This window comes from Cupressus sempervirens, chromosome 3 (assembly GCF_028749045.1).
Source record: "Cupressus sempervirens isolate cs-2001-9-10 chromosome 3, ASM2874904v1, whole genome shotgun sequence".
Lineage (NCBI taxonomy): Eukaryota > Viridiplantae > Streptophyta > Pinopsida > Cupressales > Cupressaceae > Cupressus > Cupressus sempervirens.
The window spans coordinates 1,062,590,590-1,062,606,205 of record NC_143120.1 but is presented as its reverse complement, the minus strand read 5'-3'; the positions used below and the strand labels follow the sequence as shown (position 1 = coordinate 1,062,606,205).

At 35.8% G+C, this 15,616-nt stretch overlaps 1 protein-coding gene across 2 annotated transcripts in view; it reads right to left on the bottom strand.

Moving 5' to 3' along the window:
- PIE1 (SNF2 domain-containing protein / helicase domain-containing protein) overlaps nucleotides 1–15,616 on the bottom strand; it is a 58,926-nt gene that overhangs the window by 27,805 nt on the left and 15,505 nt on the right. For both annotated transcript variants that reach the window (XM_089823046.1, XM_089823047.1), the window contains 5 exons: nucleotides 15,172–15,252; nucleotides 14,820–14,927; nucleotides 14,509–14,589; nucleotides 14,280–14,368; nucleotides 13,828–14,122 (listed from right to left, as the gene is read on the bottom strand). In XM_089823046.1, the coding sequence (XP_089679172.1) occupies nucleotides 13,828–14,122; nucleotides 14,280–14,368; nucleotides 14,509–14,589; nucleotides 14,820–14,927; nucleotides 15,172–15,252 (654 nt within the window). The remainder of the gene's footprint in view (nucleotides 1–13,827; nucleotides 14,123–14,279; nucleotides 14,369–14,508; nucleotides 14,590–14,819; nucleotides 14,928–15,171; nucleotides 15,253–15,616) is intronic.

Below are 15,616 nucleotides of genomic sequence, written 5' to 3'. Positions count from 1 at the left end.
TTGTTCTTATGTCAAATACCAAAGAAACTTGCTAAGTAGACATCAAACATGCTATGTTGACATCAATGACAAACTCAATCATGAATGTAACATATCATCATAGTAGTACTCCCCCATAGGAATATCATCAGCATTCATGCTTCCAATCAATCTTCCAACAATCTTCCCAATCTTCCAACATTAAGATACCAACATAATATGGTGGAGGACGATTTGATTAATTCTTATATGTAATTCATTTTACACCCATGGATGAGGAGTGAGGCGAAGTAATTTTAAATTCATGTTACAAAACTTTGTAGACTTTTTCGCAATGAATACAAAATTCAAGAAAACATTGAGAAATAAATAAAGTCCCCAATTTTAATAATGGGAATGGGTTTGAATTCAAGGAGTTAAACCCATGTTTGAAAAGCGAATGTTAATGTATGATGAATCAAGAAATCTAAATAACGATGGCGGATTCATATTTGAAGTCATGCCCAAAAATGGGAATTGAAAAATAAAATAAATGCTGGAATGAAATCAAAATTAATCAAATATTAAACTTTATGTTTACCATTTAAATAATAAATTATTAGAAAATAAAAAAGAAAGTGTGACAGTTAACTTAAACTATTACACCCCAATTTGGCTCAAAATAAAAATGTTCATATAGTCGTTGAGATTTCATGTGAAGTCAGTTGAGAGGTAAAATTAGTCATGGTCATGTGAAACGGTAAGATGGTTAATCGTTATAATTTCATATGAAGATGATATGTTAGTTAATCATTATGATGTTAATATAATGTTATCTTGAGAACTCAAAAAGTTGGTTATTTATCATGAATTCATGAGAAGTGAAATGGTGGTTAGCCATTGTGATGGATGTGAATAATAACTAGTTTTAGTAAATTGTGATTATATTGAGAAATATGATATTCTCATGGAAATTTTCCTTTTTGCAAGGGCACATTGAAGGGGGGGAAGCATTGCAAGAAAGGAATTTGGCACAAAAGGCACCACCACCACTATGCAAATAGGTATGGGTTTTGAGCCACTATGGCTAAGAGAAAATGATTAGACAAGCAAGAATGTGTGTTGGATGACCATGAGCTAACCAGTTAAATTATATATATATATACCACTTAATTATAAATGAAATCACTAAGCATAAATTGAACTTTGAAAAAGTCGGTACCTTTATAATTGTGTTATTTGGTTGGAGCCTCCTGGTGTTTAAAACATGTCCTAACATATCAACACCATGATACCTAAATATCTATACATGTATATGTGTATATATGTAAACCAATTTTATATATATAAGGACATATACGCATACCTGATAGTTGACATATACGTAAGAAATATATGCTTCAGGTCTATGCATATACAAGTATATACATCCATATATAGGTATTTTAGATACCATGCTGTTATATATTAAGACAATATTATGGTTTCTTTCATCCTTGGTTGGCCAAAGTCTTATTTATTTTGCCTTGGGCACCGCCTTGCTAATTATTTCTTTGGACTTTGTCATTTTGGTGACCTTTATCATATTTAAATATATGCCACATGTTCAATGGCTCTTTGTTTTCTTTTATAACTCCTTCACCGCCACCTTTCATATTCTTTATCGAAGCTTGAGGCAGTTTTTGGATGCGAGGAGTCTATTACCTTGGACAAAAGAGGGGAAAGGCCATAGTGATTACCAAGTTTTGGAGGCTCATAATCCACTAACTTTTCTAGACACGATAACTGTGCCTTTTGCATTCAATCTACAACCACGATAGCTCTATTGATGGCTAGCATTTCAATCATATTTTACTCTGTGATACAAGCTTTCCACAACTATATAAGTTCTCTATCTATTCCCAGCTTCAATCTATTTAGCAACATCACAGTTTGATATCATACCACAGTTGTTTAACCACAGCTACCATTCCCCTAATTATATGAACAAGAAACACTGTTAACTAGAAGGGAATTCATTGTCCGCAAGGGCCGTGAGTGTCTACTGCTAGGAGTTTATCGTTTGCAAGTGCAAGGAATCCAATTGCACAGCCTGGAGGCGATGATTATATTCAGGTCATGTATTCTTTTCCATTTGATGAAAGTAATTGTCATTCTTAAATAGAAAGAGAAGAAATCTCTAAAGAAAGATGTATCTTTTGTTTTCTTCATGAAGACTGTGCATTAGCTTAGGCATCCAAGATAATTGAATTAGCAATAGAATATTGATTTCATATTAGAATACTAATCCATATCATAATATTAATTTTATGTCAGAATATTGAATCTATATTAGAATCTTGATTCCATGATTCGAACACTAATTCTTTTTTAGTAGAATATTGAGATCATACCAGGATACTAATTCCTAGCAAAACTTGCTTCAAAAAGAACTCTATCTAGTGCAAGCTTATACAAGGGCATTATCCATATGTCCGTGAGATAAGGAATAACACTCTCAAGAAGAACCAATAATTAATTTACAAGTAACATGGATCTTTTGTTGAGCCCAGATTGGGAAGAATGTAAATGGTTGTGATAACACAATGCTCGGATCATCGCCCATTGATTCATCAAGGATGACCTGTAAGGTTGTGATGAAGGGAGTGAATGGTAACCATTATATAACATACTAACCTTGCATGATAAAGAGAATGAAATCAGTAATTATTAAACAAGTATTGAATGTAATCAAACTAGATCAACTAAGTCATCTCATGGTAATTCAGTATAAGTCTTGTTACCTAGTTGAGCGGTGGGTTGATATTCTAACACCAAGTTGCTCAATAGCTAGACAGTGGTGGTCCTGAGCCTAGTTCCGAGCAGGGAGGGTCTTTCTCGGTTGAGATTCTCTAGGGATATTTAAGGGTTCGCAGTTGGGAGGTTAAGCCCCTTATAATACTCCTCCTCTCCACCAAATGCTAAGGCTTGCACAAGACAAAGATACGATCCACATTCAGATATCTTCTAGTAATGGGTATTTTAATTTAATGATATTTGTAATCTCAAGTTGATGAAATGTTAGATGGTTAATCAATTATTCCCTTCAATACTTAGAAATCAGTTTCCTTTTAAATGTAGTAGGAAATCCGTTATTTTGAAATTGGTCATGAAATGTAACTGCCTTTAAAAATCAGTTTCCTTTTAAATGTAGTAGGAAATCAATTGATCATGAAATGTAATTGCCTGTAGGAGATAGGCTTACTTGATGGTTGTTATAGTCCTTTATTCATGCGAATATGAATATAAACATATCTTTTATTTATTTTTAATTGTCATAATAAGCAATAGGAAAACAAGGATGTTACAGTGGTTTTGTTGCCCTAAATGTTATTGGTTATTACAATACAATGGTATAACTTTTGTGCCCTAAGCAATATATGTGGACTAACCCATGGTTTTGCAAATATTACCCAAGGCGGATTCTAGTTTTGGAATTTAGGGTATTGCATACTTAAAATCCAAATAAATTTTGTTTTATTAGATTTTTCCTTCAATTGTTAGTTATGATATTTCAATTATACTGATTGTAACCGTTAATCTCTTTCATATGAACAAGTAAGATAATTGTTGTAACTACCTTCTCATGAATGTGAAGTAGTAACTGTATTTTGATGATATGCTAGTGGTTAGCTAAGGCTTGGGAAAAGGGGTTGTTACATAAACCATGAGAAGAGAGGCGTGCAAATTTTGAAGAGGAATGTTGGACAGAAGAGGAAGCTTTTAAATCCCACGAGCTTTGATTCCAAGTCTAGAATGAGATGTGGACATACCTTTTATATTATTTCCTTGCATGATTCTTATGTTCATTATTTCATTTTGATGGATGAGGGATTTCAATTCAAGATGTTTGAGGGCATTCAAGTATGAGAGTTCCAGTTTCATGGTGAAGATGTCTAACATTCTAGGCGATGCAATCCAAAGCGTACAAGGTTTGAATGTCAACTTCAAGTGCAAATATATAGAAGCATGTAACATCTTTGTTGGTGTAAATAAGTATTTACTATTTACACTTACTTAAGTTTACTTAGGTTAATGCATTATTTTAATATTTATTAGTCACCTAAGAGTATGTGCACTCTTGTGAGTTGTCATGTTGACAACACAGGAGTTCGCACCTCTTTTATGCACATGGTGTCTATAACAACAGAAGTTAGCACACTAATTAAGCACACAGTGTCTACAACATCTCCACTTGAGATACACCTTGAATGATGGATAAGACTTGTGCTTAGTTGTCATGCTTATCTTATCTCCTAGTTCTTTCTAAAGACATTCTAAGTGCTTCCTGAGAGGCCTTTATATACAAGCACTCCTAGTGTGTACACTCATCATATACAATACAGAGCAATGTATGAGGACATACTCTGATATATTGATCATACTCCTTTTTGGTCTACATTTGTGCTTGTGTTCGAGTTCTACGATCTTGGGTGAATCTTGCCCTAAGGTAAATTCTTACATGGTATCAAAGCTATACCAAATTCTTACATGGTATCAGAGTTCTTGGAGAATTTCTCTTCACATAGCAATTTGAGACCATCTTCTTACTTCAGCACCTTACCCCAAATCCGGAGTATCGCAGTCACTAAGAGCGTCTAAAGACAATGCAGACCTCGCCATTACGTCCAGAATGTCGATTCAGTTAATTGACTATAAATTTGCGTATGTTGGGCCATAGTCAAAATTGAGGCAACATTTGTTTTGCAAACCGCCAACCCAATGGCTCGATTTGCAGAATTGGTATAATCATTTCAGATTTGTACATTTAATTTTCAGATTTGCATTTTTTCATCTGCATCTCTACAAATTTTTTAGGATCTATATTATTTTCCGAAAATTTTTTGGCCATCAGGCTAGTTGGAGAGATTTTTTGCACATGAAGATTGAAGCTTGTTGGTGCAAATCAGATATTTGCATCACATTCAAAAGGTCAAAAGACCCCCCAAATCAGATTTTGTTTCATCCAAATCGGACATCTGAGGCAAAATCTAGAGCCATTTGATTTTTGGAGGCGCAACGGCAGCAATTCAGAAAAAATAACTGCAGCAGCGATTTTCAAACAACGATATCTCCCTCATACGGACTTTTTTTTGTGAGCAATTTTTTTTGTTTTCGGGTAGAATTTCGTAATCTACACATTGGTGCAGGTGGTTTGAGATCTTTGTTCCTAAATTTTTCTACAGCTCGCAAATCCCGATTTTTACCACTTAAAATGCTTAGTATAGGCTCATCTGGACTCCAAATCAAGTTCCGTTTTTTTTTTTAAGTGCATTTTTTTTACTACTTTCCAGATCTATAATCATATTATAGGTTTTGTGGACAGAAATACTATTTTCAAAAATAGGCCCTAAATTGGCAAGTGGCTACCAAGTGCCTAAATCATAAACTGGGGGCGGGGGGGGGGTTCTTTGATTCTCTCTTGCATTTTGAGGGGTGCATACATTTATTGATCTCATGGAGTTTTGTTTCACATGTCGACATGGAGTTAGACCCAAGTTGACAAAAACAAACTATCACAAATGGAGTGATACACTCCTTGATCATCTAAGAAGAGAGCATAAGGAAGTATTTCCTTATTTATGTTCTTACGAATTGATCTCTGACACTGAAGAACAACCACCTATTAACAGACTTTTGGATATCATTTATTACAATCTCTCTTCTTCTAATTTTTCTAAGGTCATTGCCAAGTTATGGTATCCATATGATCTTTGGATCTATCTTTGGGAGTTGTATGGAGACCCACACATTCCTTCGTTCCCAAAAGATCTTTTACCTCCAGTTGCAGTTGCATCCTCTCCAGATGAGATTACACCTCCAGATGCTCATGTTGCTCCTATTGATCCTATTTCAGCCATAGATGCTTCGGATTCAGTGCAACAGTACACTTTATGTCTTCCTACTTTACCTTCATGTGACGACTTCCTTCCCGCCATTGCAGACCTGTTTATGGAGTCTCACATTGAAGATGTGGGAGACACTATTAATGATATTCCTCTTCTTTTTAAGGCAGATTCTTCACCGGTTGCCGCAGTGACAAATTCGTGTACTTCAGCACAGCAGGGTATACTTTGTCTTCCAATTCCAACCTCAAGTGATGATTTCTTGACTAACATTTCAAGTTTGTTCGTGGAGTCACACATAGCAAACTTGGGAGACTTCTTTGATGATATATTGTTTCTCTTTGATGAAGACGATCCTTCTACAATTGTCGCCCATTCTCTACATGATCAATCTTTACAAGTTGGCGTGATTGTGGATCCTTATGAAAAGCATTTGCAGGAGGTCTCTTTATCATTTGAGGAGACAAATTGTTCTTTGAAATAGGTTCTACATCAATCCTTGCTAGATCTGCACTTCTTCTCAGCAGTTTTGGAAGGAGCCACCATCAATATCAACACAAGGACACTTGAGCAGGTTTTAGAAACACCGTTCATCTTAGAGATTCTTTCTCCATACAGGGGAAGCATCTCACAGGTACCCTTGCCATTGTTTCTTCCAAAGGGGAGGAACATCATTCAGCGGTCATGGATCAGCTTCTATATTGGAGCATTTCTCACTGATCGGCACACTACTTTGGGGGGGGTGGGGGGACTACCTCGTCTCCTCCTCCTTTTTAGGGGGGGACTTTTTCCTCTTAGGAGGTTTTGTCCTTCTCTTATTTTTCTCTTGTATATACTCAATATATGTTGTAATGGGGGGGATCTTGATTACTCCATCCATCCATGCATCCCCTTTCATCTCTCTTTTTGGGGGAGGGCTTTTCCCATGAGGTTTTCCCTCTTTCTCCACTTTATGAGAGATTGCATATCATTATGTACATGGGTACCTAACATGGCCTAGTAGCTAGGACCCATTCTGCATTTCATCCTAGCTTCTCGTAAGCTTAAGTGCATTCCCCTAAGTTGCACTTAAGGGAGGGTGTTGGTGTAAATAAGTATTTACTATTTACACTTACTTAAGTTTACTTAGGTTAATGCATTATTTTAATATTTATTAGTTACCTAGGAGCATGTGCACTCTCGTGATTTGTCATGTTGACAACACAGGAGTTTGCCCCTCTTTTATGAACATGGTGTCTGCAACACAGGAGTTAGCACACTAATTAAGCGCATGGTGTCTACACCATCTCCACTTGAGATACACCTTGAATGATAGATAAGGCTTGTGCTTAGTTGTCATGCTTATCTTATCTTCTGGTTCTTTCTAGAGACATGATAGCTGCTTCTTGAGAGGCCTTTATATAGAGGCACTCCTAGTGTGCACATTCATCACATACAATACAGAGCAATGTATGAGGACATACTCTGATATATTGATCATACTCCTTTTTGGTCTACAGTTGCGCTTGTGTTCGAGTTCTACGATCTTGGGTGAATCTTGCCCTAAGGCAAATTCTTACTTGGTATCAGAGCTATACCAAATTCTTACAATCTTGAATTCCCATCCAAGACCATAATCAAGCATCTCAAAGTGGCGAAACTCTAGAATGACCAAATCATCAAGGAGGGAGCCTTATCCGTTTCAATAAGATAAATTCCCAAGCAAATGAATAGAAGGGAAAAAAAATGGTCAAGGAAGATGATTCCAAAAGAAAGTAATCAAAGTTGAATTTGGTTATTAAATGACACAATAAGAATAGACCAAAGCTTATGTAGAATTAATGGCACCCAATCATCTCTACTATGTAATCAAACTTCACTACATTCAAAAAAGGGAATAAAAAATAATCTATTGAAGGAGACAATGCATTTAATGCATAAATAGCATGCTTAATGAGCATTCATTGCATCCCCATTCTCTTTCTGAATAGGCATATGTAGTGGGCATTTGGTACCCACTAAGATGGTGCCTCTTCCTGATTATTCTATGCGGACCACCTTTCATTAATGTAGAATTCTATTCTCACCATAACCCTAATTAGGGTTGGGGTGGCATGACCTACGCGATCAATTATTGTCTTGATTGAAACCAGTCTTTATAACCGACCTATATAAAGATCTCCAATTTGTAACAAGTGCAATTCTAAGTTTGTCGTCATTTTATAAAATGACACAATTAACCAATAGAGTTTTCATTGGGTTTTGGTGAATATTTGAAGCGTTTTAGCACTTGCTTGTTCTCTTATTCCCTCATTTAGATTAGATAGTTAGATAAAGAGTTTTGATTTCAATGGAAAATATGATGATGTTTCGATGAATTCCATGGTTCATACTTTTGACAATTTACTGATTGTAAGTCATGGTGCAAAATTAGCCTGAACCCCACTTTTTTGTGTCCTTAACTTCTATCATTCAGCGTGTATTCTTTGTTTTGATGGTACTCCTAATATGAAAATCATCTACATAAACCTCTAGATATTGCACCAATTCTCGCATAACCATAGTATAAATTGATGAAGCAGAGATTGGTTATTTTAGAAATTCTCCATCAAAGCAATATTTGTTGTGGTCATCAACCTTAGTTTTAGATTAGAAATCCTAAACCCTTTGCCCTTTGCTTTCCACATATTTTATGAACATCCAAAAGAAGCCTATTTGCAAAATCTTTCCATAGCTTTCATCTAGTATGATTTGAAATCAACTTCAATACACATAAAGCCTCTCATGAACAAATCACAACAATTGAGCTTACCCATAATCAAGACCTAACAGGAAAGGAACCTTGGAGGCAACTATATGATCTTTTTGCAATCTTAGCATACAAGGGACTTTGATCAAGAGAGCATAAGATATCTCGACATTTTGCTCTACCATGGATGGGTCATAAAATGCACATCAACAAGACCAACGGTGGATGATGTAGGTATTTAGGATCGTGGTTGGAGTGCAAATTATCATTGGATTTTGTTGTTAATGTGCTATGCGCAACAAGTTTTCTAGGATTGGAACCATAGAGAACAAATATATGTAAGATGTCAAACCACACATGTAGCTCTTATGCATTTCATTGTTTTTCCATCGTGTGAAACTCATTGCAAGCCACATATGATTTCAAGTAATTAAACGGCCATTGATTCTTTCCTTTGTTGTGTATCACTTGATGCCACCAAAGAAAAAGAGTTTGTGCACAAAGGTGCTAGACCGAATTGGAGCTAGTTGAGCATAGTGCATTGCTTTGGCATCAACTCAATCTTAGCAAATTGACTTTGAAACCAGCCTGTGAAATCTAAAATCAGTCTTTGGCATCAATTCATAAAACCTTTAGTTGAATTTGGAGCACTAATTCTAATTGGTAATGTATTCTTACAAATTTATTCTGAGAACTTGCCAGTTTAACACCAAAAGCCTATTGTTATAGCTAATTTTATGTCATTTATGCTTAAATCTATTACTGATTACTAATTGTCATATATGAGCTGAATAAATGTTATGAGCAATAGTTTGATTTTTGGTTGTTCGAGAAATTTCATAATTAACTGTGCTCTTCATATTTGATATTTTCATATTTGGTTGCAAACTTTCAATCTCTTCAAGGGTAACTTTATAAATTTGAAATTGGAAGTGTCCACTCTTATCTTCCTTGTGCAATTAAAAGCTCCAGAAAAAATTAGAGCCAGCTGAGCTTATAAAAATAATATTGATGAGTGATGGATTTTAATGATGTCATTCCACACATCAATTATGGTGGAGGATCCATCCCTTATCCAAGTTTATATCATATCTTTCATGAAAAAACTCACCATGGAATACTATTAAAGAGGGTGGAGCATAGCTTATGTTCTTAAAATATGGTGAGAGTATCATACAAAATTGTATGATATCAACATAAAAAGTTAGCATTACAACAATCAACCATATCCCATTATTGTAAGTCAAACATATCTATAGCACTAAAATCTCTTCTTCTCTCAATTGAAGTAGAACCCTTGGATCCTATAGGCAATGATACACTAGGTTACCTCATCCTTCTCAACCAGAGTTACTTTTCACTTTCACCCTTTGGCCACCTATCCACAAAAGATCGCCACAAACTACTATAGCTTGTCCCTCCTTCATGGGCCTTTAAGTGTTAAACCTTCTTCTGAAAATTTTGAGAGGAATAAGTTGGAGGAAGTTTAGAGAGAGGGTGAATAAAGGTGAATTTTGATGGGGCTTCTAAAGGAAGCTGGGGGAGGTGTGGTGCAGGGTGTGCAATTAGAGATGTGCAGGATAACATTCAAATGTTAGTTGTTAAGTCGTTGCCAGATGGCACTAGTAATCTCGCAGAATATTTGGCAGCTACTTTTGCACTTAGATTGGCTAAGAAGTGTGATGGAAGAAAGATCCTTTTCGAGGGACTCTCAGATAGTGATCAATGGTGAAGTTAAAGGTAAAATGGTGTCTTCGTTTTTAGATAATTACATTAGAAGGATGAAATGTCAGTTGGAGGATTTTGAAAATTTCAAAGAACTCATACTCTGAGAGAAGGGAACTCCATTGCAGACAGAATGGCCAATGCTGGCATTAATTTACAAGATCGTATCGAAGTGGTGGAAGATTTTAGATAGTTGAACTTCAATCAATTAAATCCTTGGTTAATAATCTAAAGAAAAGCTCAAGTTATGTCCTAGGAGCGGCTTGAATATTGATGTACTTAGCAGCATGGCACGTGTGGTGGCATCGAAGGAGAGGACAGTGTGAATATGATTCAGATAGCGCCATGCCAAGTGACGTAGGAGACTTTTTAACCAAACTTTCTAGATTGGGAAGTGGAATTAAAAAGGCTCATAACGGTCTTGTTGTTACTGAAGATAGTGAATGTGTGAATAGAGGAGGATATTGAGCCAAAATGGAGGCTAGCTTCTATATGGATATTCCAAAAACGAAGCAGACCCCTGGCTTCCGTGGTGAGATTTCATAGAGGTGGTTGGTTGAGGTCTTCAAGGTGGACGAAGATGAGTTCTACCGTATCTGCAAGTTCTTTTGAGCAGGCTTTATCAAAAAGGATTTTTGACCATGACAAATGTAGACATCTCTTCTCTTTTCTGTGTGGGCCTTTCTCCTCTATGAAAGCAAGTTTGGGGCCAGGAAAATGATAGATATTTGTGTGCAAACGGTTTGGTGTGGAGGACTGTCGAGGTGGCTAGAAATGGCACAAATGGGTAAATGTTTTCGTTCGAACGAGGGCATGTGGAGGCCAGTCGAAGGAGCTTCTATTGATCTCCAGTCCTTTATGTTTTTTGGCTCTTTTGTGTCTGTCGTCCAACGTGAAGGAGAAGCTTGTGGCACTTGGGTGGAGCTGTTGCAGTACATCGCATGGTGGGAGAAGGATAGTCACAAACTTGAGGAAGCGCAAGAACACTCTAAGCAAGGTAGGAATGAGGAAGTGGGAAGGTGAAACAATAGTGGTGTCATCTGAGCCGATTCTAGGCTGCAAGAAAGGGATAATTGAAACATAAGGTGGGATAATGGTCAACAAGTCCAAGGTGCAGATGATGCGCAAATGGAAGCACAATGTCTGATTTTCTGAAGTAGGTTGTTTTGTGTCATATGCCCGTTTTCAGTAGTAGGACTAGTATGTTAATGATGATAAAAAGTCTAAGTTCTCGGTGTTGATAAATGTCTGGTTCGGGGTTGATTTTTTGCTGCAACATAAGGGCACAAAGGATTTCATCTGGCTTTTAGCCCATAATTTGGTTGTAATCTTTACCTTTATATATTAATAAAATTCTATATCACTTATCAACAAAACCCACTATAGCCTGCCTCTATAATCTTTTATACAGATGTAGCATATCCATACTCAAGTAACCTTTAAAAAATTCTCATCCATGTCAATTCATGATGCAAATTCTAACAGATTTATTGGGCTTAATTCGATCATTTACATAAGTTTTAAGGAGTTCAAAATAAAATTCAAATGGGTTTAAACTAAAAAAAATTAAAATATTTACCAAAATGTCCTTCCTAAATGTTAAAAAAATCAAAAAATAAATGCAAAATGAACTGAATAAATAAATGTTAGCTTTAGAGCTTACCTTTAATGTAGTTGATTTTATGCCATAGAACTTCCTTTCCACTATTGTTCTCTCATCTTTCTATTGGTGTTCTCTTGCTGCTCTTCTCGACACAAGCTTATGAATATTAGAATGAGTTTTTTTCTATTTGGTTGTTTTGAAAGATGAATTAGGTTTAGATGTTGTTTGAAGGGGTGGGAGATCCTTGCAGACTTATCACTCGTCCCTTTTTCCCTTTAAAAATGTGTTTTTAACTCAGGTCATATGTTGATGGGCTGTAGGGGATGACTCAATCTTTCTGAGACAGTGAGGGTATGTCTAGATGTCCCCTAGCCATCTCGAGGACGGCTAACCATCTTGTGAAATCCCCTGCTCTAAATGTGATGTCTCAGAAATGTACCGTCTTTTTCCGCAAAAGGGGGTGGGGATACTAGAGCAGAGGGTGTCTCCAACAGAAGCACTAATTTTATTATTACAATTTGATAAGAAAAAACAAAAGTCATTTTTAGTTTCAATGAATCAATTCATTTATAGTTGGGGATAAATACAAGCATTTTGCAAGGTTTAAATCTAGGTTAAAGAATTGTCAGGCAACCAAGAAATCTAGGGTTCAATCTCATGATGATCATTGTAAAATATGGTTTAAAAATGATGTATAAATTATAAATATACTAAATTTATTATTGTACTGTACAATTATTTTATTATTTTAACTTAAAAAACCATTTTTCTAGGTTTAAAATTTAGATGCTAATATCAAATAAACGCTAAGCAATCCCAGTTTTTTTAGAGGGGTTTGGTTTGTTGTCAACTATACTCAAATCAAGCACCTACAGAAGGTAAAATGAAAAATAGTTGTTTGTGGAGGCTATTTTGAGCTTGCTATGACAGGTGAACAGTGAAGGGTGTGTTTTGTATTCAGATGTTTGAGCAGGCAGCAGAGGTCAGCAATCATTCTTGTTCATCCCTATCTCTTTTGCACTTGCATATTTCCTTGTTCCTGTGGCACGTAAAACTTGCAAAATGTAGTAAACATTTTTTGGGGGTTTTCAGTGGTCATTAAGATTTAAAAGTCATAATCCACACCTGTGTCAAATAATTTCAGGAATGAACTGGAATCACCAACACAGAGATGAGATTGCCTGGGTTTGCTCGATGCAAATTCGAAACAACTCTGGCAAGAAAAAAGCAAATCTTGCTTACATCCACTTACACAATGTTATTTTATCAGATTTCAAGATATTTCATACACGGAAACAGCCTGTTTTCTGCAAATTTGATAACAGAGAAATATAATTTTATCATCAACTTCATCATAGAAAAAATAAGAATGTACCCACGTATGTAATGTCGTCTTAAAGATTTTAAGTATCTTTTAAGTAATCTCCTCATACAGAATAAGCTTTCTCTATTATATACAATCATTCCTTTGAGCAGAACTGCTTATGTTAACATAATAACACAATATACATGGTATAAAAATAAAAATTCATGCAGAAGAGTTGTTAATACTCAAATAAACATCAATTACGTCAATAAGGACAGCATTGTGGCACTAATATTTAGCTGTCAGTTGACTACACTAAGTAACAGAATGTGTTCTTTTGGTATAGTTCAAAGTCCAGCTTTCATTTTGTTTAGTTACAGTTTTGTTTCTCAATTTAAAAATAGATTGAACAGACTGGCCTGCCGAAGAACACCTCTCAACCACGGGAACACATGTTTTTGCTCCATATAGAAAATAGTAGATTTGTTTAAACATAGAACAATGCAATTGCATTTTTTTACACCTGACAAAGCATGGGTACAAGTCTGCAGTCACATGGTAAAAACCAACCACACACAATACAAAATATTATGAATAAGAAGTTTCGTCAAAAGCTCCTTACCACATGATCTGCACTGCTCAGAAAGAACTCCTCTTCTAGATCCTCATTGTTAGAGGGGCTTCCTGTATGACCTTTCAAATGTGCATCTTCGTCTGAATAATGTATCTGAGATGGAGAAGAGGAAAGATGCGAAGCAGTCAGATTCTCATTAGAAAAATGATCACTCGCATCTTCATTGTGATGATCAGATGCTTTGTTTCCAAGTTTTACAGATCTTGATTCCAACAGTAGTTGAGGTTCTCCTTCGTGAGATGGAGGTAAGTCTACAAGATTCTCAGCAAGCATTGTAGAGTACCTGATATATAAGCATCAAATCAAACCTGTTACTAACTCTATGAGTTATCTCCTGGGACAAGTTTGCCAAACACAAGGCTGATATACTTAAATTGGGCAATTTTACAGCTGAGACACAACCCATGCAGAAATCACTGAACATCAAACATCTACACTACCTTTCGGTTTGACCCAGAAGAAAGTCTAGTTGCTTGTCAAGAGCATGTTTTTTTCTTTCTTCAAGCTCTAGCTGATGCTTGTAAAGAACCTGCAAAAGATTGAAGAGTAAATAGAAAATTCACAAAAGCATCTTTTTGATTAAAAAGAAATTGGCAAATTGTGAATGCAACTTGAAATAGATGGGGGTTTTGAATAGCTAATAAATAAAGGACGTTATATTGTAAGTACCAGTTTTTCAATCTTCATCCAAAACTTCCTGACATCTTTTGCAATGTTACTAGCCAATCTCCGACTACGCTGCTCCTCCTCCTACAACCAAAGCAACCTAACTAATTAGCATTTGTGAAGGCAAATCTTACGAACAATATCTGAGATTCTTAAGCCCATAGAAATTCCTTTAAAAAGTCATGATATCAAATTTTGTCCCTCAACTGAATGATGAGAAATTACGGTCATAGAAAAAGCTAACTTCATTAAGATTCTCTATTCTGATGATAATGAGCTATAGTAGAAAAAAATGGGTCATAGTACCGACATACCTTTAGACGCTTTTCTCCCCTAGAAGCTTGATCTAACCCACTCTTACTAACTCTTATAGCCACCCTCTTTGCTTGACTCAATTTCCATTTTCTTTCTGCTTCAAAGTCCTGGAATATGGAAACCAATATGGTGAAGACAACATTTCAACAATGTAAGCAACTCCACCAATAGTCTACAATGAATATAAAACAGCCAAAAATCCTACACGATGCATAAACAGTAGGTAAAAACACTGGCCAATGCCGTATCCAAATCTTGCACTCCACAAAGGCAAGTTCACTTTTATTCAGCAATGACATTTCATTCGTATGTACAAAAATAATTAAAAAATTAAAGCAGTTAATGGCTAACCTTAGCAAGCCAAGCCATCTCCTCTAAGACATGATCCCAATGTGATTTAGGTCGAGGTGGCTCCTTCGGCGCCTCGAGAATCTTCCACATTATTAAAAACAAATACCAATAAGCTAACATGGACATTGGATACAAGTCAGATAATGATATTTGGAAAATGTCTTCATAAGAAAGAGTAGGATATGGTAGTAATATGCTTAACAATGTCATTCAAAATGCATTTATAAGGTAACAATGGTACTCGGAAAAATAGGATATGGAGTAATTCTCTAACATAACTGTGAAGAAGAGAATAACATCAAAAGCACTAGCAACTGGTAATGGGAAAAAATGAAAAATTATAAAATAGCTCTAGATTTTAAGGTCTGTGAATTTATCATATCCTATCAACTAAAAAATACACCTAATTCTCTAGACACCCAGATAATATAAGAAAGAGTAGGAT